At 43.4% G+C, this 23246-nt stretch overlaps 1 protein-coding gene across 2 annotated transcripts in view; it reads left to right on the forward strand.

Annotated features, from left to right (window-relative positions):
- Nucleotides 1–22814, forward strand: part of PDAP1 (PDGFA associated protein 1) — a 33548-nt gene extending 10734 nt beyond the window's left edge. The window contains exons 3-7 of one of the 2 annotated variants that reach the window (XM_083153481.1): nt 9635–9726; nt 13624–13725; nt 20022–20143; nt 21703–21854; nt 22501–22814. In XM_083153481.1, coding sequence (XP_083009607.1) covers nt 9635–9726; nt 13624–13725; nt 20022–20143; nt 21703–21854; nt 22501–22559 — 527 coding nt within the window. In that variant the 3' untranslated portion in view covers nt 22560–22814. Of the gene's footprint in view, nt 1–9621; nt 9727–13623; nt 13726–20021; nt 20144–21702; nt 21855–22500 lie in introns of those variants that run through there. The other variant, XM_083153482.1, reaches the window with a different exon arrangement.
- The last annotated feature ends 432 nt before the right edge of the window (nt 22815–23246 follow it).

Genomic DNA, 23246 nt, shown 5'->3' on the forward strand with positions numbered 1-23246 from the left:
ACTCATCGTCTCATCAGGTATGCTCTTGGGAGCGAGTGGCAGGAGGTCCTCTGGATCTCTTCGAGGTGTTGGCTTGTTGCCATCTCTCCCTTTTGGAGTTATGGGGAGGAAGGGAGTTTGGCAAGTGGAAGGCCTGCCAATCAGGTAGGGAGAGTTCGTCTAGGCCCAAGTTGGAGCAGAAGTCGTGAAGATCTGCTGGAGAGCGTAGAGTGAATTGACGTCCCCCTGAAGACACCTGGAGGGAGAAGGGGAAGCCCCATTTGTACTTATAGTTTGACTTGCGAAGGGCATCTGTGAGTGGTTTTATCAGTCTTCTTTGCTGGAGTGTGCGCCATGAAAGATCTTGGAAGATCTGAACACGGGTCCCCTCGAATTCGATGGCCTCTAGGTCACGAACTTTCCGTAGCAATTCCTCTTTCTGGGAGTAATAGTGGAGGCGGCAGATTATGTCCCTAGGCTGCTCAGAAGCTTGCCCTTTAGGTTTGAGAGCTCTATGGGCACGGTCAAATTCAATGGGGGTTTCGGGATCGGTGCCCAAGATTTCACCAAACATTTTGTTGAGGGCATCAATTATACCGGAAGGGGGCACAGATTCTGGGAGGCCCCTCACTCGCACATTATTTCGCGGCCCCTGTTGTCCAGATCTTCCAGCTTCTCCTGTAGGATTCTCATGTCGGATGCCTGTTGGGAGAGGGTCTCCTTGATTGAGGTTAGTTGGTCGGAATCGTTTTCACGTTCCTCCTCTAGAGCTTCAACTCTCGTCCCTAGGAGGGTGACATCGGCCTGTACCGCTGAGATCTGGGTTTGGAATGAGTCCTGAAGGCTTGTTTCAAGTGCCTGTAGGTCTTGCTTGAAAGGGGAGTGTTCGAACATGTGAGAGGACTTCTCCGATTTCACCCCGCAGTTGTGCCAATTGAGATTGAAGATCCATCGTGCGTGGAGACGAGGGTATCTCGTTGGTATTGGTGTCCGTGTTCTCGGATGGGGGGGGAGAGGAGCGGTCTGTGGTTTGAGAGGCGGAGAGATAGGACCGGAGTGATGTTTGTGAAGTGGTATTCTTGGAGCCGGTGTCTTGCGTCTTCGTGCTCCTCCTGGTTTTGCCCATTAGATGTTGGCGTGGTTTCCAGATCAGGTCATCTAAGCAGTTAGAACCAAAAGTCAGTCAGCAAGTGGGGGTCACATTCCCCTAAATCGTGGGCCTGGGTTAGTATTCCATCTCAGGGGGAGGTGGCTCACATGTTAATGTAGTCGTGTGGGGTAGAGAGTACGCGTCTTAGGGTAGAAGACTGTGGTATTTGTCCCGTTGTGACTCTCTAGATTTGTCAATTGGGTGTCTGGCACTGTATAGGGATTGTAGCAGTGTAGTTATTTATTTGAGCCACCGGGTGGAGCTCTCAATCTGAGCAGTATAGAGAGTGTTTCCCCACATCTGGGTGGAATAAGGCAGTAAGTTTGTGGTCTAGGTAATAGACAGTATTGGGCAAATAGCATAGGTTGAGGATAAAGATGTACAGCTGGCCCTTGGTTACTGACACAGAACAACTGTATAACCGGATGGGGGGCCTAATCAGAGAGCTGGTAAACTTTGAAAGATCTTCAGATAGTATAGAGTTGGTAGGGTCTTAAGAGCTTCTGTACCTATAGGCAAGAGGGTGTTGTAGCAGGGTTGATGCTACCCAAGTCCCCTGGGCAGGGGTCCTGAAAGTAGGCAGTGTTTGACTTAGTGCCTCTACCAAGATGGCCGCCGTCTCCTCACTGAGGTAATTATGCCCAGTATAGGGTGGTGTGTGGGCTATATGTAGTTGCCTCCTGGTCCCAGCACATCAAGGGCGATCAGGGGGGGCATGAGGGGTGAGCGTCAACCCCACCGGGTGCTGTTGCGGGGTATCGTCCTGCCGCCTGGGTCCTCCAAGATGGACGCCACGTGCGGGAGTCAGTGTGGGGGAGAGAGATGTCCCCGCGCCCTCCCGAGCTTCCAAGCCCTAGCCGCCGGGGGTGGACAGCTGCGGGTGAGGCGGGGGATATGCGGGCAGTGTCTCCGGGTGTCCGGCAGTGTGAGCGCGCCGCTCGGGGTCGCGGCAGGGGGCGTGGAGCTCGGCCGCCGGATCGCCCTGTACTTTAGGCCGCGGTGGGGAGTGGGAAGAAGGCCGCAACCTGCAGAGAGGGATTTCTCCCCCCCCCGGCTCTGCAGCGCGACTCACCAAGGGACGGGTGGCTCAGATCTGGCAGCGGGTGTCAGCGGGGCTCCACAGGTAGGCTTGTGGTGAGCATCTGGGAATCCCTCTATGTATGATGTGGGTGCCAGAGCTCATGTAGCGTGCGTCTTCCTCCATGAACGGCCAGGCCACGCCCCCCAATGGGCGTATTTAATGTGGCCGGCAAGGGGATTTGTACAGCGAGGGTGGCTTCTCCTTGCCAGAAACAAACCATACTCACCGTCAAACACCCTTGCAGTATTCGATGTAAGGGAGAAAACCTCACTTTGGGAGGATAGTAATGATGAGCTGCTGTGCATAAGTGGTACGGTAGCTACATGACCAGACTTGGCTGCAAAAACAGCTACCGTCTACTTTGTTATGCTACTTTCATTTCAAAGCTTGTTTGATGGTGCACCTCTAACGGGGGTCCGCTGGACCAGCTGATGTGGCATCCAGTGTGCAGAAACCATCCTTAGGCCAATCTTTTCATGGAGAATTAAGCAGATTGATCCCAGTGAGATGCAAATGGATCTTGGTCACCCGTTGGTACACTTTAACTATGGCCATACAAAAATGTTGTCCCCAATTATGGCAGACCGACATGCCATTGCCTCCCATGCCAAAATTCTGTAGACCTATCTTAACAGTGATACAGGATGGTTCTTCCACTCAAAGAGCTGCTGTTCTTGACATTTCTTAAGAACCTTCTTCTCTAACTGGGCTGCTGTAACCATGTCATCAGATTTATGGTCCTTGGGGCAGCAATGTTGTCCTTGGTGATGGCAGACACAGGTTGGACGCAGCACTCCTCTGATTGTCCTCTTCATGGAAAATTTTCAAACCACTCAAACACAGTGGTTCCTCCCAAAAATCAGCTGGCAGTTGGTTTAAACTCTCCTGCTGTCGCACTTCACTCTTGTAGTTGTAAGAGATCATAGCACAGCAGTGGGTTCAGTTGAGCTCCTTGGAGCAAGGCCCTTTTTATTCTCTTACATTAATTACAGCATTCTCCTACTCAAACACTGTCTATACCCACATCTTTTCTTACTCGCATTCAAACAGCAATCCCGCCCCTGGTAGTATGCGGACAATGCCTTTGATTCCATACATCTTAGCTGTGAACTGTGGTGCTAATTGCAACCTGTACTCTGTGTGCCATTATATACATTACTGCAAACCACTTGTGTAGTAATAATGAGTTCTTGAAGGGAGTTAACATATTGACGTATTCAGTACTGCTTATATAAGGTTCTGTGTCTTGGCATTTCAAAAGAACTTTACTTTAGTCAGATTACAGCACACAACCAGTAAGATTGTGTTCACTTTACCTATTCACTGCACATAAGGAAACTTATTGCACACTGCTCGTAATCTGCGCTGCAAGCTCTGCCTACCTCAAGATAAACTTCTCTTTCGCTGATCAATCTTGAGGTGCTGAAGAAAGCAGGATGTATGTCTGTGGCACAAACGCTGGCAACTCTCAGACTCAACTCTTGTCCAGTTATATTAAGTACCTGCAGAATGTAGCCTTTAGAGAAATTATTTTAATTTTAACCACATGAGTGCCAAGTGAATTTGTTAAAATAGGTGCAAGCAAACATTTTTAATCATCATAATGACCTGTAATGTTTACATTTTTATATAGGAAATCTAATCTATTTTACACAGCATTTTTTATTTGAGTTTATATAACAAGCAATACTGGCATTTTTAGTGGATATTTTGCGCATATCTCATACAGATGTTGGCACTCAGAGTTTAATAATAGTGCAGCTCCTGCAACTATAAATCCACTACACTGTCTCCTAATGTTCACTTTCACCATGATTAAAGGCGTTTATCATAAGTTTGAATATACTTTAACTTCTCTTTATGGGGGATGCATTGTGTTTACCATGTATAAAATGTAGAAGGTTTAGCACCGCGCCATACTCTATTTCTATTTTTCCTGCCCAATAAGTGCAGCATCTCCTAAACATCTAAAGCTAGATCTACACAAAGCGATGTAGCGTACGATTTAGGAATCCAATATGAATCGGAACAATGTATTTTACACCTCATATAGGCCCTTATTCTAATCTGATTGCAGTACAAATTTGTTTGGAAAATGGGCAAAACCATGTGCACTGTAGGTGTGGCAGATGTAACATGCGCAGAGAGAGTTACATTTGGGTGGTGTGTGTTGAAACTGAAGTCTAAATTGCAGTGTAAAAATAATGCAGCCAGTATTTACCCTGCCACAGAAACAAAATAACTCACACAAATCTAACTCTCTCTGCACATGTTACATAAGTCCACCTGCAGTGCACATGGTTTTGCCTATTTTCCAAAAAAATTTGTACTACGATCAGATCTGAATAAGGGCCAAAGTGTCTACCTGCTATTGCGCTTTGGTCCTTCGTGGGCTCTTCCTAGTTGATGTGCTGCACATCAGTTGGCTTGGGGCCTAATTCTGGTTCACTTGCAAAATGCTCTGTAAAGCGCTGTGTAATTTGTGTGCGCTATATAAGAAACTGTTAATAAATAAATAAATGGAAATTCTCTTTCTTATAGACAAAACCATGTGCAATGCAGGTGAGTCAGATGTAACATGTCCAGAGAGAGAGTTAGATTTAATTAGTTTGTAGTACAAACCCCCCATGTTCTGGCCCACCTGCAGTGCACATGGTTTTGTCCATTAGAGAGAGAATTTGCTTTTGCAAGTGGACCAGAATCAGGCCCTTGATGTAATGAACTACGGCAAGCACTTGCATGCTACAATGACAGACTGCATTGCTGTACACCGGATCGCGCAGTGTGTATGGCCATAAATGCCTACTACTCTTCATAGATCTGCTGCTGCCCCCTGTCAGTCAAAATTGCTTTTGCAGAAAGGAAGGTGTCCAAACCCTTTTAAAGCTGGGTATGCATTAGACGACACTGAATGATAGAATGTGGTTTATTGAACTCCCTAACCATATATTTTGTGAAACTGAAAAGCTGAGTACACCTATAATCCTAGGTGTACCCTGCAATGTCAGGGTCGATGGAACCTAGCGGAGGTTGGAGTTTAAAAGATTGGGAAGAGTGGTGGTATCTCTCACTAGCGATATTCTCTGTGGTCCTGCATATATGACCTGCGTGAGGGTGCGTAAACTTTAGACTATATGCACAAAAATATTGTCAATGATGGTATTTATTGTTCATACTGTTCAAAACATTGTCTAATGTGTATACACATACGCGGAATACGAGCCCGAAGCGTGGCGAGCGGACGTGGATTACTTAACATGTATTTCGTGTCCCCTAGTGGGGCACGCTGCGCTCGCCGCGCTTCGTGCTCGCTGCGTTTGCCACACTATAAAAAAATCAACTCCACGCCGACATGGATAGTGGGGGTATGAAACGGTCAGAGGAACCGTACCGCCACCCCTCGCGGGCTCGCTGCGCTCGCCAGGCTTCGGGTTGGCGTTGATGATGGGTTGGCGTTAACAATGCGGGGGCATTTGGGCTAATACACCTAATGGGGGGGGGGGGGCATTTAACATTGCCCCTAATGTGAAATCGGGTGTCGGACCATTTGGAACCATTTAACACTGATTCCTATGGAAAAATCGCATTGATCGCATTGATGCGATCGACGCAATTTTACCGCAAAATCGCGTCGGTCGCATTGCATGCCTTAAGTTGAGGCATGCGATTTTCAACATCGGGCGCCCAGATAAGTACCCAAATTTGTTCTCAATATGGGTAAAACCATGTGCACTGCAGGTGGGGCAGATGTAACATGTGCAGAGTGTTACATTTGGCTGGTGTGTGTTGAAACTGAAATCTAAACTGCAGTGTAAAAATAAAGCAGCCAGTATTTACCCTGCACAGAAACAAAATAACTGACACAAATCTAACTCTCTCTATACTCTACACCCCGCCTGCATTGCACATGGTTTTGCCCATTTTGAGAACAAACTTGTACTGCGATCAGATCTGAATAAGGGCCATGATATGCTACACAACCTTTACAACTTGTGTGTGTGTGTGTGTGTATGTATATATATATATATATATATATATATATATATATATATATATATATATATATATATATATATATATATATATATATATATATATATATATATATATATATATATATATATATATGTATGTGTGTGTGTATATATATATATATATATGTGTGTGTGTGTGTGTGTGTGTGTGTGTATATGTATATATATATATATATATAATGTGTATATATGGATAGAGAGAGAGAGAAGAAGGTGTAGAGGTGCGCTCAGAAGGTGTTATCACCAATCCACAATTGTAAAAATACAAAATTTATTTCATACAATAAAATATTTTAAAATACATTTGTTATGAGTGGTTTACAGAGATTGTTGGTGGATCGTTGTAATTCATAATGATTCCAAACATAGGTGTAGATTGATCATGCGAAATAACCCTACATCATGCGATCAATCTACACCTATGTTTGGAATCATTATGAATTACAACGATCCACCAACAATCTCTGTAAACCACTCATAACAAATGTATTTTAAATTATTTTATTGTATGAAATAAATTTTGTATTTTTACAATTGTGGATTGGTGATATCGCCTTCTGAGCACACCTCTACACCTTCTTCTCTCTATCTTGTACATCAGACTCCCATTAGCGGCGGAGCCTTTAGAGGAGTGCTACTCACCTATAGGCGCAGGATAGGGACACAACCCCCCCTTATATATATATATATATATATATATATATATATATATATATATATTATGTATATATATGTGTGTGTGCTTCACAAGCAATGCAAATATAGTTACATAGTAGGTAAGGCTGAAAAAGACTTGCGTTCATCTAGTTCAACCTGGTATAGATATCCATTGCTGATTTGGTAGGTTCTGGTATTTTACAGACAAATTATATTTCTTATTTGTACCCATGGATGTTTTTCTCCAGTAAATGTTTGTCCAACTTTGCCTTGAACACATTTAATGAGCCAGCCATTACCACCTCTCTGGGAAGAGAGTTCCAGAGTTTGACTGTTCTGACCGTAAAGAAATTCTTTCTACTAGCTGAATGAAATCTTTTTTCTTCTAATCTATACTCATGCCCTCGCGTCCTAGATTCCTTTCTAGTAGAAAATAGGGTGTGTGACAGTTCCTTATATTGGCCCTTGATATACTTGTACATGTTGAGCATGTCCCCCCTTAAACGTCTCTTTTCTAATGTAAATAGTCCCAAATTGCTTAATCTCTCCCCGTAGCTTAAATTCTCCATTCCCCTAATAAGCTTTGTTGCTCGCCTTTGGACTTTTTCTAATTCTATGATGTCCTTTTTATAGTGTGGGGCCCAGAACTGTACTCCATACTCTAGGTGAGGTCTCACCAATGCTTTATATAGTGGCATAATTACCCTTGAGTCCCTAGTTTCCATTCCCCTCTTAATACATGCCAGAATTTTGTTGGCCTTTTTTGTAGCTACATTACAATGGGCACTACATCCTAGATTGCTGTCTATTTGGACTCCTAGATCCTTTTCAAGTATGGAATTACCCAGTTCCTCTCCGCTAAGGTTGTAACTTGCACACTGGTTGTGTCTCCCAAGGTGCATAACCTTACATTTATCTACATTGAACCTCATCTTCCATTTTTTAGCCCACTCATCTAGAATTGCAAGATCATTTTGAAGCATGGTGACATCTTCTGGTGATTTGATGACTTTGCTAAGTTTTGTATCGTCCGCAAAGATGGATACATTGCTGAGTAACCCTATCCCAATATCGTTAATAAAAATGTTAAACAAAATGGGCCCCAAAACCGAGCCCTGGGGCACTCCACTTAGTACCGGTATCATATCTGATACGGCACCATTCACAACCACTCTTTGTTCTCTATTACATAGCCAATTCCCTACCCATCTGCAGATATTTTCACCCAATCCTAGGTTCTCCATTTTATTAATCAATCTCTTGTGTGGGACAGTATCAAATGCTTTAGCGAAATCTAGGAAAATCACATCTACAGCATTTCCATTATCAAGGTTTTTGCTAACCTCTTCATAGAACCCTAGTAGATTAGTTTGGCATGAACGATTTTTCACGAACCCATGTTGGTTAGTACTGAGTAGACGGTGATTATCTAAATATTCCTGGATACCATCCCTTAAAAATCCTTCAAATAGTTTACCCACAATTGATGTTAAACTAACGGGTCTGTAATTAGCGGGATCTTCCTTTTTTCCTTTTTTGAATATTGGCACTACCTCTGCTATTCTCCAATCTTTTGGTACTATACCTGACGATAGTGACTTGCTAAAAATATAATGTAGGGGGGTAGCTAGTTCATCCCTTAATTCCATTAATACCCTCGGATGAATCCCATCTGGCCCTGGTGACTTATTTGTTTTGAGTTTGCTTAGCCTCAGTATTATTTCCTTCGGCGTGAAATCCACAATGAGATCTGGCTTATTTGTCCCGTTTGTGGTAAATGTTCGTTCCACAGTCTGCTCTCCCTTAGTAAATACTGATGAGAAGAACTCATTTAACAGTTTTGCTTTTCCCTTGTCCTCAGTAACACTTTTTCCACTAGTATCAGTTAGTGGGCCAATGTTTTCCTTAATTAAACGTTTACTATTTATGTATTTAAAAAACTTCTTTGGGTTGGTTTTGCTTTCAGTGGCTATGCACTCTTCATATAATATTTTAGCTGCTTTGATTACCCCTTTACAAGTTTTGTTTGATTCTTTGTATTTTGCGAACGCCTCCTCATTCAAGTTATTTTTATAGAATTTAAAGGCTCTGGTTTTATTGTTGATAGCTGACCTTACTTCTTTGTCCAACCATGGAGATCTTGTAGGTTATGATTAAACAAATAGAACAGTGATCATTTGCTTTCCCCTTCTAATGTGCTTGATTCCTTTCAATATTGTAATTCATTTGTTTAATCATAACCTACAAGATCTCCGGCAGCGGCGCATGGGAACACATGCGATATATCGCGTGCAAAAGGACCGCATGTAAGCATCCTGGGTGGTCCAAGGGAAATCTTATGCGACTTCTTCCTCCGAAAAGTTGCATAAGTCGACTTCTTCCTCCGAAAAGTTGCATAAGTATAGCCAGCTTTAGAGACATTGAAACTATTTTGAAATTCAGTGTTTTTAATGTACATTTTATAAAGATACAGAAATAAATCGCTTTGAAGAAAATCCTGTGTAGAGATCAATAGATAACTTGCAAACACATTTATTGATAAGTGTATATATATATATATATATATAAAAAAAAAAAAAAAAAACAGTAATGCTTAGTTGTTACAGCTTCTATACAAAGCCATTAGGTCAACTTACGTGTAAATCTGTGATTCCTTCCTGTTTTACTTATCTTTTAAGTATTGGTACAAGTATTAACTGCTGTCTTTTAAACCTATGCTGATGTTTTGTGCAGGTAGAAAAGGAGGTCACAAAGGTCGGGTGAGGCAGTACACAAGTCCAGAGGAAATTGATGCTCAAATTAAAGCTGAACATGAAAAGGCTCAGGTAGGTCTAGAACTAATTACTTCTAGTACACTTCCAGAAATTGTCTCCTAATTATTACTGCCTTCTACCTAGATGTTTTCATCTTTAAGAAAATATGCATTTTTACTCTGCTCGGTACATTTATATTAATGTACAGTAGGACATAATATTGCATGCAGACCATGGTGATTAATCTGATAAGCAATAAATGCTTTGTTTTGTTAATGTGAACTCAACCTGTCTCTTTTGACAAATTCAAAAATGGCAAATTCACACAAGTGTTTGCTACCCTATAGGACAGCAACACCCTTTTGTGCGAGATCAGGCTGCAGTAAAGCACAGCTATTGCCTTAATAATTCAGCTAGGCAGATGTTTTCACCAGCTATTGAATTTCCCCTCCCCATAGTATTACTACTTCAGTTTGACCAAACATTTAAGTGATCCAAGAGACCGTTTGTCTCTTGGATCCAGTGACTACGGTACTTTTTTTGGCTTCCTATTCGTGTCTGTGGATGATGGTAATAATTTTAAATTGAGTTTTTTTAATGAACATTTTCATGGGAAAATACAACAGACTAGACTTAACCCAAAGATAACAGCTCAGGAACATACATCATTTGTATAGTCCCTGCACACACACATGCATGCTTTGTTTCCCAGGAACCCCATATAGACGGTCAAACTTGAATATACAATTGCATTTACTTTTTATGTACAAAAAACATTTAATGTCCAAAATATATATTTAGTGAAGTATCAAAATGTTAAGTGAAAGTAGCTGTTTTGTTAGAAGTGTTCATATATAGATAGATTTTAAGATAGATACACACTATATAATTATCTTTCCAATCTGACTGGTTAACAATTGACCATTGCTCCGAAAAAAATGGGAAAAAAAAGACTGAAATGGTCATTCAGATAAATGGATTGTCAATTTATGAAAATGACTGTTTTTGTAAATTTTCTGGCATTTGGGAGCAAATGGTTCATTATAATTTGTTCCCAGACATTACTAGATTGTGTTCAACCAGCCAGATTGAAAAGATAAAATTATAGTGTGTATGCAGCTTTACATAAATAAAAACAGAGTGAGAGAAATTGTGCTGCCGAATGGGTGGCATTTGTACTATTCATCTATCCACAAGGGACCAAATTAATAATGAACCTGCTGATCTGTCTGATTAAGATGAGTTCAATTTATGACACTAACAAGAAGCTGAAATTCGTATAAAATTAGTTTGGAAATAATAAAGTTAAATGAATCTTGTTATTAAATAGTAAGTTATTTTGGTGATCTCATATAAAATTTCAATGAATCATGTGAAGTGAATTTCAATAGTCAGACAGTCATGCAAATCATGAGACATTCGGGATGTCGACATATGAAAAGCTGCCATGTGAAATGTCGACAGATTCAGGATTCTGCGGGCAGAGGGTTAGGGTTTGACTATGGGGAGGATTAAGGTAGGCCCATACACACTAGAAGATATGAAAGATATTGGTGAACAATTTCCTTTGAGCTGATCTTGAAAGATTTTGTGCATACACACAGAAAGATTTTATGAAAGACAAAAGATATTTGTACCAATCTTCTGAGACACTTCAGTGACTGTATATTTAAATAAAGGGCTGGTGTGAAACCCTGAAATTTAAATATAGGGCTGGCATTTGTTGGAAGGTGTGCCTGTGTAATGCAGTATATAATCAAGTCATCGTAAAATCCTTTCATTTATTAATTTAAAATTTATTAAAAGGCTAATGGTGCCCATACACTTATGCAATCGGATGCGAAGCAACATAGTTTCCGATTGCATCTTATAATGCCGAAAGTGCCCTCTTCCTGCACCCCATAATTCTCTACTCTCCAAAAAACCCTGCACTCCCTGTCCCTCCACATTCATCTCGTATACCCCTTCTCTTCCCCCCCCCCATGCTCCCCATACCCCTTTAAGCCCAACTTGGTCCCCCACATTACTGTATACCGGAAAATCCTCTACGCTCCCACACACTGTACACACAGCAGCTACACTTCAAAGGCAGTACTAGGCAGGACAAGCACAGCAGGGGAGCGGGTGAGTGCGGGTGGAGGGGGTGTAAATGAGGCTGGAGAGGTGGTTGGGTGAGTGGGCACTGCCGGACAGTGTCACCTCTCTGAGTACTGCTGTGTCACCGGATTGGACCTGTTAAGCTGCACTGGGCAGGACAAGGCAGGGAGGCAGGTAAGTGCAGACGGTTGGGTTGTGGACGCTGCCTGCAGGTGTCACTCCTCTGAAGGGTGACACCCGGGCGTGGGCAGCACCCTCTAGTGACGCCACTGGGTCACCTGAATGGACCCTGGGAGTAACCACTGGGGAATATCAGTCATGTTGTTTGTAGGGCATACACACTGTATACTATATATACAAACGACATGAGCAATATTATTTATTTTATTTACAGTTTCTTATATAGCGCAGCATATTCCGTTGCGCTTTACAATTGGAATATTCTAATGATTGAGTTGCATGTTCAGAAAATAAAGATGGTCATTAACGGCGTGTGGGAGCACGCATTGTTACCGACATTAAGCATACACATCAGACGATATTGGGGACATTATAACTCTTAAGCCCCCTTTTGTTAGAGTTATTGGCACCAATATCTTCTAGTGTGTATGGGCCTTTAGACACTTAGGGGAGGTTTAGTGGTAGGAAAGCTGGAGCATCTGAGGTCTATGCCGGAAGTGACACTCACTTAGCTGCAGGAACCGGAAAAAGACCCAGAAGCTAGCATTGCCACCAGGAGAAGGTAACGACCCACTAGCCCACCAGGGACAATTAGAGAAACATATGGGTAGGGTTCTTTACGTTTCTGAAAATGAAAAGTTTCGGTGTTGCTCATTAAATCCTAGGTTTTTTTTTTTTTATCAAATATTTTCTTTATTGAAGCATGAATACATCATATCTCAGAAGAAATCCAACTTAAATTTGAGGACAACAGCAATATGTGAAATATAAACACTATTAGCAGCATCACATATGGATCAGTAGTATAAGTACAGAAGCATTAGCCATGTGATTGCAACATTACCAAATAATGAATGTGCAAATGAACTCTTTAATCTAGATTCTAGCTATTACTTATCTGGCATATTCTAGACCAGTGGTAGCCAACCCTAGCCCTCGAGAGCTACCAACAGTTCACATTTTCCAGACAACCTAGCTGCTGCACTCATTAATCACTGACACATTTTAAAAGATACACAGATGGAGCTAATTAGCTCACTTGTGATTCTGTGAGGAGACCTGCAAAACATGCACTGTTGGTAGCTCTCGAGGACTAGGGTTGGCTACCCCAGTTCTAGACCATTATTATAGCTAGAATTGGAAAGCTGCTATTTGTAGAGCCTTTTAGTAATTGTTCCTCTAGTCTTCCATAGTATCGCATGCCAGTGGCGCGTTTCCTCTTGTATATTCCAGAATGAGAGAGATCCAGCTCTTATGAAAGCCTTCCTTCACTGTAATATGACATTACTCTTTAGCGTCTTCTGAAAGAGCAGTAGCTCTATTTCACATGGTTAGAGAGAGCTAAGCAAGGTCAGACATCATAACTTCCTTAAAAGTTTTGAACTATCTACATAAAGATTTGTCATTGCTACAAGGCAGAATATTTATGTTGGATCATCATTTGTAATGTTAAATTCTTCCTTTTGGCACTATTTTGTCACTACAATGTCTGAATAAATAGCATTTATCGCATACATGTTGCGGTGCTTTAGATGTGTTTTTTTTTTCCTCATTTAGAATATGGGCTCTTTGGATTTTCACTGTAAATGAAATTAAGAATATAAAAATAATCTTCTACAATTCCGTCTGGTAATGACAATGTGACTGATTCCACCCCTCTTTCTCCTGTGTCTTCCCATCTCTTCCATACAGGAGGCAGAGCTCGAGGAAGGTGGAGTGGGAGCTACTGGAGACCCCACCAAGGAAAAGAAAGATCAGAGCTCAGATGAGAGCGACGAGGACGATGACTATCAGGTAGCCTTCTCCTCTAGTTCCAGATAATGTCAGTCATTTTCACATTCAAAAGATTATGCAGCTTGAAACTGCACATCAGCCCTTCCTCCTTATTGCTTATCATTCACAGACAGAGTAGAAATGCTGTCTATACCACAATCTTAGTACATAGGGAGGGTCACTCCAAGTATATGGACAAGGTTAGTTTATATTTCTAGTTGATTTCTCTTATCTGTTCCTTTATTGTGCTATAAATGTCATGCATAGGTTGGTAAATAACCTTACGGGTGGTAGCGTGATGGCTGTGGCTTTTATGCTTGTTGTTTGTATCCTGTAGCTGTCTCTCTACTCCTGTGGGAGATGTAAGAAGGAGCCATGCTCTGGTCCTTCCAGTGAAATTTTTGTTAGTATTTTACATTGCACTTTTACTGTATGTTATGCACATAAACACGTTTTTCAGCAAAAAATTATTGGGACCTACACGGTGACCTAATACAACTAATAATGTAGAGAGTTTATAATGTGCAAGCATTTGGAAGAGCAGAATAAGTTTATTAAAGCCTTATTTTGAGAGATAGATTTATGCTGGTGTTTTTACTTAAGCAGCAGAAGAACTTGGACAAACCAGAAACCGCTCTCAGATCTGCTGAACAGTAGTGCACGAAAAACATAGAACTCATATTAATGAGCTTGATTTCTGGATTTGGTTGTCACATCTAAAGGTCCATAAACACTGGGCGATTATGCCCAGCGTGTATGGACAGCGATGATCGTTATCATCACTGGGGGGAAAGCCGCTCAGTGCATACACACTGAGCGGCTTTCCCTCCAGCCCGGCACCAACGGCCGATGGCTTTGCATAGCGCAGGGCTATGCAAAGCCGTCCTCAAAGCCACTCATCTGCTGGTATTACCAGCAGATGAGTGGCTTTCCCGGCGATGATGCGGGTGCGTGCAGTCGCTCAGTGTGTATGGGCCTTAAACCACGACAGGGACTTTGCTTCCTTATTTGGGCAAGCTTTAACGACTATAAGCTGTCAGTTCTGCAGATTACAAATGACTAATTTGAATAATAAAGGAAAATACATTGCTCAGGGTTTGCCTGACTTTAAATAGCAGCTGGGTCTAGTAAGCAAAGTATTTACAAATGACAGCTGTAATGTTTCCCACATTATTAGGAAAGCCTGCCAATATGATTTGTTGTAGGTAATAGCTATAGCTTCTGCCATTTCAGCTACACCTCATGGGCTGAAAAATAGGGACTTCCTTATGCTGGTTGTACGTCTCATTCCATCACCATAGTCTTTAATATTGGATTTGTTACCTCTTTGCTACACCACTCTAGGTACCAGCACCCCGAGTCCTGTTCTGTAAGCTTGTGTGGCATAGGGCTTCTCAGCTGAGCGGTAATTGTACACGTCACAGTTACAGCACCAAAGCACACAAACCTCCCCCCATACAGTAGTGTGCTTTGGCCTCTTTTCACCCGATTCCGACTTATCGGGCAATGGAAATAATGGGTGAGATTTAATAGGATGAGAGATTCAGAAAGTGAGAGATTTGGGAAGAAATCTCCAGTTTTTTTAAAGCGGCAATCATTTACACTACAAAATCAAACTGGTTTTGCAGTGTAAATGATTGCCGCTTTAAAAAAAACTGGAGATTTCTTCCCAAATCTCTCACTTTCTGAATCTCTCATCCTATTAAATCTCACCCCATGTGTTTGACATCCAAATTGAACCAAATCGCAGTTCGAGTCGTCGGTCATGCTGCACAACAGAGAAATTGTATGTGCAGCTGTCAGGTGCACATCGTGGGTGCTTTTTAACACACATGATTATTTGCATCCAACTTCCCTTGAACCCTCCCTGCAGCTCCCAGGGAGTCCTTCTACATGCAATAAATCAAAATATTCTTTTTTTAAAGCGAATTATTGCATGTAGAAGGACTCCCTGGGAGCTGCAGGGAGCGTTCAAGGGATGTTGGATGCAAATCATCATGTGTGCTAAAAAGCACCTGACAGCTGCACATACAGGGAGCTGCTGGGAAATCGGGTCTGACTTGCCCGGGCGCCTTTACAGGTGACTGTTGCATCTCTAGCATGGCATTTATAGACTTGTTGGAAGTCTCATCCTAAGTTGAACTTTACAGAGCTATACTGTACAATCCATTATACTGCTTATGTTTGACTACAGCAATTGCATGGCTGTGTGCTTGACTTTATAAACCTTATTTGCAAGTGTTGTGTCTTAAAAGACAAAACACTAATTAGCACAGGTGTCCTCATAGTTTGGGCTGTATAGAGACGTTTGAGATCACTGGACTTGTCACCTTTTAAGGGGTATATTTAATAAAGTGCAGTTTTCTAGAATTGGCGATATTGCCCATAGCTGCCAATCAGATTCCAGTTCTCATTTATAGAGCACTTCCTAGAAGATAACTAGAATCTGGCTGAAGGCTACAGACATCATCTACACTTCTAAAAACCTGCACTGTAGTAAATATATTGCCGACATGCCTGTAGTTGGTCACTGGATTCTTAGGGGTATAAGTCTGTAAGCCAGTTATTTTACTTTGCTGTCTTGAGAAGCGCTTCTACCTGATGTTTCAGATTTGAGTGCTAAACCTGAACTTACTGTAGGGATATCCATCTCCAAAAATACATACCATTTAATAAATACAGAATAGACCTGTCTTTTAAATGACTACATGAAAACAGTGCCATCTAGTGGCAAAACTGGCATGGCAAAAAAAGAGAAAGTATTCAAATATTTACTTATGACAGGGTGCAAACAGATGTTCTGATAATTATTCAGCTTTCAAAAGTTACCCAACACTGAGTTATTTATATAACGCCACCTTTTTCCACTTCTGTGTCTGGTTTGCATGTATTAATAGTAGCTCTTCTCCTGGTATTTGTATGGACCTGCATTTTCCATTTAGCATGACCAGGCAGTTCTGTACAACGTGGCATGTATTCTTGCACAATCTCTGACTGACTGAGTGCTGTTTGCTGGTCAATGACACCTGCAGCTGTCAGAATCAATAGCTTCAGCTGTTCATACATGTGCTGGCGCATCTCCTCCCTTATTTGAGGATTTGCAATTTGCAATCTTCTCTACTTTGTTACATGGTGATTGCAAATAATGGCAGCATATAACGTGCAGTTATCGGTAAGCCTATTTCTGCACAATAATACATCTACCCCTGTGTCTTAAAGTTGCTGGATGTAATAGATGCTGAGTCACCAAGCAACTGCCAATGTGTGTTAGGAAGGCACACACCGCTGACAATACAACTTGCTTCTAGCGAGATTTCCAAAAGCCTTCACTCTTTTCAAGCTAACACTAGTTTCAGCCTAAACTGGTTTTGGAAAAATTGGGGAGACAAAGCATTGCCAGCCATTGGATAGACAAACGTATACACATGGGGGGCTTGGAGAACCATAACTGGCAGCTTGAACTGGCGGTACTTGTGTATTTTGGCGGTGCCCATCGAATCGCATACCATAACGCATGCGATGGTATGCGATGCGATTTCGTTGAAAAGTGTGCGATGGCATACAATTCTGAAATTGTATGCCATTGTACATGGCATACAATGCCATACGATGCGATGCGATTAAACATTGTATAAGCACCCTAATGGGTGCTTATACAATGTTAAGCACCCTAATGGGTGCTTACAATGTTAAATGCACCCCCAAACCACCCCCCCACTATAAACGTGAACCCGAAGTGTGGCGAGCGCAGCGGCGGTACGCGTCCTACGACCTTTTCATACCCCCACTATCCACGTCGGCGTGGAGTTGAGAATAGATTAGTGTGGCGAGCCACCGAGCCCGAAGCGTGGCGAGCGGACGCGGATACCTGTGAAGCCCACGAAGGGACGCGTTTACCTGTGAAGGTATCCGCGTCCCCTCGCGGGGCTCGCTGCGCTCGCCACACTAATCTATTCTCAACTCCAAGCCGACGTGGATAGTGGGGGTATGAAAAGGTCGTAGGACGCGTACCGCCGCCCCTCGCGGGCTCGCTGCGCTCGCCACGCTTCGGGTTCACGTTTATAGTGGGGGGGTGGCGTGGGGGTGCATTTAACATTGTAAGCACCCATTAGGGTGCTTATACGATTTTTCATCGCATAGGGCAGTGGTGGCCAACCTGTGGCTCTTGAGCCTCATGCGGCTCTCCCCCTTGTAAAGTGCGGCTCCTGCTCCCACTGCTGCCAGCCACCCACCGTCTGTCCCAGTCCCCCCTGCTGCCGGTTCCCTGAATCCCTTCTCCTTCTGAGGGGAGGAGAGCGCGCATCGCGCATTTCTCCTACCCCTTACTGTTCATCCTTGTGACTGGGCCGTCCGCCAATCAGAGCTCGCGGGCCAGCCAATCAGGAGTCAGCCAGTGAGCTTTGATTGGTGGGCGGCCCAGTCACAGGGAAGTGAGGGGGAAGCAGATGCGCGGTGTGCTGTGCTGTCCTCCCATCTGTGACATGACAGGACTGCAGGAGGACACCAGACTGTCCTCTCCCTGCCTGGCAACAGCAGCAACAACAGTGAGTGCTGCTGATGGGAAATTTGCACTGTGGGGGCATAGCAGTTTGTGGCACTGTGGGGGCATAGCAGTTTGTGGCACTGTGGGGGCATAGCAGTTTGTGGCACTGTGGGGGCATAGCAGTTTGTGGCACTGTGGGGGCATAGCAGTTTGTGGCACTGTGGGGGCATAGCAGATTGTGGCACTGTGGGGGCATAGCAGATTGTGGCACTGTGGGGGCATAGCAGTTTGTGGCACTGTGGGGGCATAGCAGTTTGTGGCACTGTGGGGGCATAGCAGTTTGTGGCACTGTGGGGGCATAGCAGTTTGTGGCACTGTGGGGGCATAGCAGTTTGTGGCACTGTGGGGGCATAGCAGTTTGTGGCACTGTGGGGGCATAGCAGTTTGTGGCACTGTGGGGGCATAGCAGTTTGTGGCACTGTGGGGGCATAGCAGTTTGTGGCACTGTGGGGGCATAGCAGTTTGTGGCACTGTGGGGGCATAGCAGTTTGTGGCACTGTGGGGGCATAGCAGTTTGTGGCACTGTGGGGGCATAGCAGTTTGTGGCACTGTGGGGGCATAGCAGTTTGTGGCACTGTGGGGGCATACCAGCTTTTTGACACTGTGGGGGCATAACCGGCACCGTGTGGTGCATACCTGGCACCGTGGGGGGCATATGTGTATCTGGCACTATTGGGGGCATATGTATATATGGCACTGCACTATTGGAGGCATATTTTTTTGGGCGCCTTCGGCGCGCGCATGATGTCTGCTCTTTAGCTTGACTACCGATATTTTTCGGCTTTTTACCTCTGACCGGTTGGCCACCCCTGGCATAGGGGTTCAAAATCGCATCGCATGCCATCGGGTGCATGGCGTTCATCGCGCGATGCTCAAATCGGGCGCCGCCAAAATACACAAGTACCGAACTGGCATCTGCAAAGCACCTTTTGTTGAATGAATAAAATATAGATATTATTGAAATTCCCGTTTTTTTATTTTTTAAGTTGTATTCCTCACTCCGATCCTCTGGATTTTTTTTCTTTGTAACATCCACATATACATTAACATGTCTGTGAAATCACACCTCTCATGCAGTCCGGTCCGGAGAACATGTCTTTCTTTTGAATGGTTGTGTACCTCTAGGCCCTGAGCATATTCCTTTCAGGAGTAATTCAAAATGGTATCGCTCAAGTCAGTGATTCAGTCATTGTGGCAGAGGATACCCATTTTGGGAACCCATCAGACCTTCCTGAAATTCATGTTCCACAGAGCAAACTTCCGTTCAGACCTTTTTTGTTTTGTCCTCTGGTCTTCATCAGGATCATATGGCTTTATTCTAGTTCACTCTTTCTGTCAAAATCCTTCTTAGATGGACAAAACCATGTGCACTGCAGGGGGGCAAATGTAAAATGTGCAGAGAGAATTAGATTTGGGTGAGTTATTTAGTTTCTGTGCAGGGTAAATACTGGCTGCTTTATTTTTACACTGCAATATAGATTCCACTTTGAAGTAAAACCCCACCCAAATCTAATTCTCTCTGCACAAGTAACATCTGCCCCACCTGCAGTGCACATGGTTTTGTCCATCTAAGAAGGATTTTGTCAGAGTGAACTAGAATAAGGCCCATAGTTTCAGTTACTTTCACAATGGCACTGCCAGGATGTCCTGATCATTCCTTGGATAACTTAAAGCTGAGAGTTTATTTTGTTGTGTTGTATTTTTTACCTATTTATTCTTTTTGAAAGAATTTCTTGATCTGAAATTGAACATGGTTTCCCCCCCTATGTTTTAGGCAAAGCGGAAAGGAGTAGAAGGTCTGATTGACATCGAGAATCCTAATCGGGCAGCACAAGCTTCAAAAAAGGTTGCTCAGATTGATCTGGAAGGTCCTAAGGAACTGTCGCGAAGAGAGAGGTAACTTCCTGTCAGATTAATCTTTATTATGTTGATACAAACCGTAGCATTAAATTGATACACCCGCCTTTTCAGTTTCTGGTCTTAAGGCCCCCATACATTAGTCCGACTTGTCCTAAGGACAAGTCAGACCTGATTCCCCCCTGCAGCTCCCCGGGAGGGGGACACACGATTTGGCACTTGATGTGCCAAGTTTTGCAAATGATGCATCACATGCGATGTATCATTTGCAACTCCAGGGGAGCTGCAATGTGAAGGGAGCAGGGGGACATTGAGGCGGCTGGGGGGACGGACGCTGCGGGGGACGGACGCTGCGGCAATTACTTACAGCTGAGCCGGGCAGGGGGAGCCGGGAGCTGTCTGTATCGAAGAAAAAAAAAAGCCCATACAATGAATGGGCAGCCTGTGATTGGCTGCTGAGCGCTCTCTCAGCCAATTGCTGACTGGCTGAGAGAGCGCTCAGCCAATCACAGGCTGCCCATTCATTGTATGGGCTTTTTTTTTTTTCCTTCCGTACTGACAGCTCCCGCCGGCTCTATGCCGCCTGTGTCCCCCGCAGCGTCCCCAGCCCCCACTGCTCCCTCTACCGCCGCGCCGCCCCACTAGGTCCCAAGTCGGGTGGTCGGACGTGCAGCAGGTCCGACCACCCGACGCAGATCCGATGCGCACGGGACCGCGCATCGGATCTGAGGGGACATCAAAACTAGCCGATTTTGGTCCGATTTCGGCCAGATCCGACTGATCTGGCTGAAATCTGACCAAAATCGGCTAGTGTATGGGGGCCTTTAGATTCAGGATGAACATGAGTGTACCGTAATCAGAATTATTGCCTGAATAGCTGGTTTTTGACAATGATGGTCCTTCCAACCGATAAAAGATTCCAGAATGTTTTTGATCCTGGAATCTTTTGATTGGAAATACAGTAACCTAGTGTAATACCGTTCACAGACAGGTGTATTGGCTATTATCAGTTATTTAAAATGATGAATATTGAAGGCTGTCTGTGGTTTTTATCTGTATTGGAAGTGTTATTTTTTAGTGTTAGGAAATATTAAGTAAATCATTTTCGCTTCCATGATCAAATATAATGTTAGAAAAAAACTTTATTCCTTTCTACCAATATTAGGATGTTGGCTTCCAAGATATTGGTGATAAGAAAGTGTTATAACATTAGAACACACATTATTGAGGGCAAAGCATCCAATAAAGTATTTATTATATTTTAACCTGCCTATGTTAGAAAATAGAGGAACAATTTAATAAAAAATGCTCTCCCTCTAATTTTGTCCAAAAACTATTTGATAATCTTATCCCAACCAAGCCCTGTTTGTTTTCCCATGTATGACTGGATACAGTAATGATAAAAAGTTTGTCCGCCAAAACTGGTGCAATGTACATTTTTATATTGGCCCGCTGGCTTGCAATGAAGCTATTGATTTAAGTTCTATAGTTATTGCTAATATATTGGTGAATACTTTTTTTCTATCCATAGGGCATATTGAACAGTATACTGTAGTGCCTAAATCATAGAATAATAGTATGTCTTGTATTTGGAATAGGGAAGAAATAGAAAAGCAGAAGGCAAAGGAACGCTATATGAAGATGCATTTAGCAGGAAAAACAGACCAAGCAAAGGCTGACTTGGCCCGTCTAGCAATTATCCGTAAACAGAGAGAAGAAGCGGCAAAGAAAAAAGGGGAAGAGAAAAAAAGTGAGTATACCTCTTTGCCCTGGAACAATAAACAGTAAGGTGGTTGTGTAGCTGGCTCGCTCAAAGCGATTTAACACTGACGGGAAATAGATCAATGAGAGACTATTGGCGTTGGTACTTTGCAGTAATCAGCGCATGTGCTGGTCCTTCAGACACCTTTCCTGGCAACTGTCCACAATTTGCTGGATAGCAGCAGGTGGTATGTGGCATGACCTTATATGATCACCAGTAATCAGTCCTCCTTACCCAGTTGCACAGTTTTCTGAATTCTGATTATTTTTTTTCTTCCATCTCTGGATAGCAATTAGTGGTCCCTCCAGGGCGCCAGAGGAAATAGGGCACTTTGAATGCGACGTCACTAATGTGGGTGGGCTCGCTTGCCGACATCTCTATTGGGGGCCTGCCTGACACCTACATAGGTGCTGTGCTCCCCAAGTGCTCCGGACAGCGGCGGTGGGGACGAATGGGACCGGCTGTTTTAGCAGGGCACCACTAAATGGGCAGGGTGTGTTTATAACCTTTAAAAAATAGGCAGGGCTAGTGTGAACACTAGTAATGTTGTACATACTAAGCAGTACTAGCTGATTGTTCATTGAGTGAAAGGCTATGTTCCCATACCATTAATAGAATGTATTTTACTTTGCAGCAAAAGATCCAACAGGAGGGACAGTAAAATCAATGCAGTCAATGTCTCTTAATAAATAACTGCTGCTACACAGACCACATCCAGAGGATCCTTGGAGCATTGCAGCTATATGGTCTGTAGACTACCTGTCTAGCACATCTTTGGTCTTTTGTGTGTCCACAACAGAATATCCCTGATCAAGTCAGCACAGCGTCTGCAGACTGAGGATACTGCAACTAAAGACTGGACATGCACTCAGCACGTATTTATTTAATGCTGTGTGTCTGTGGAGCTTGGATCCGGAAGGAGGGGAATAAAGTTTGGAATTAAAGCTCTTTCTTTTTTCTGTCATGTTTCTTTATCAGCAACTGGTAGTGTACGTTACAGTAGTGGTTCCTGAACTGTATACCATAGCACCCTGGGGTGCCTCATGCCATTTACAGGGGTGCCCTGGATTGGTGGTCCAAGGCCAATTCAAATAGTTTCTATTTAATGTAATAGGCAAATCCAGGGCAGGTGGCTACCAATTTTAAAATGTTCAGAGAACGGCAAGGATTTCCCCGGAACTTTGAATACAGCGAGCAGCTGGCGAAGGGGTTAGACGGTGAGGATGGCTTGTTTTCGGCGATCCTTGCTGCACAATCCCCCTTGCTGGCGGCATTGAATGCCTACAAAGGTGTGTGGGTTTCTATACACAGTGGGGAGTATGTGGACAGATTACCTGCAGCTCCAGAGATGATCTGTTTACTGCTTATTGCAACCTACAC

Source organism: Crinia signifera, chromosome 7 (genome assembly GCF_055691185.1).
Source record: "Crinia signifera chromosome 7, ASM5569118v1, whole genome shotgun sequence".
Taxonomy (NCBI): domain Eukaryota; kingdom Metazoa; phylum Chordata; class Amphibia; order Anura; family Myobatrachidae; genus Crinia; species Crinia signifera.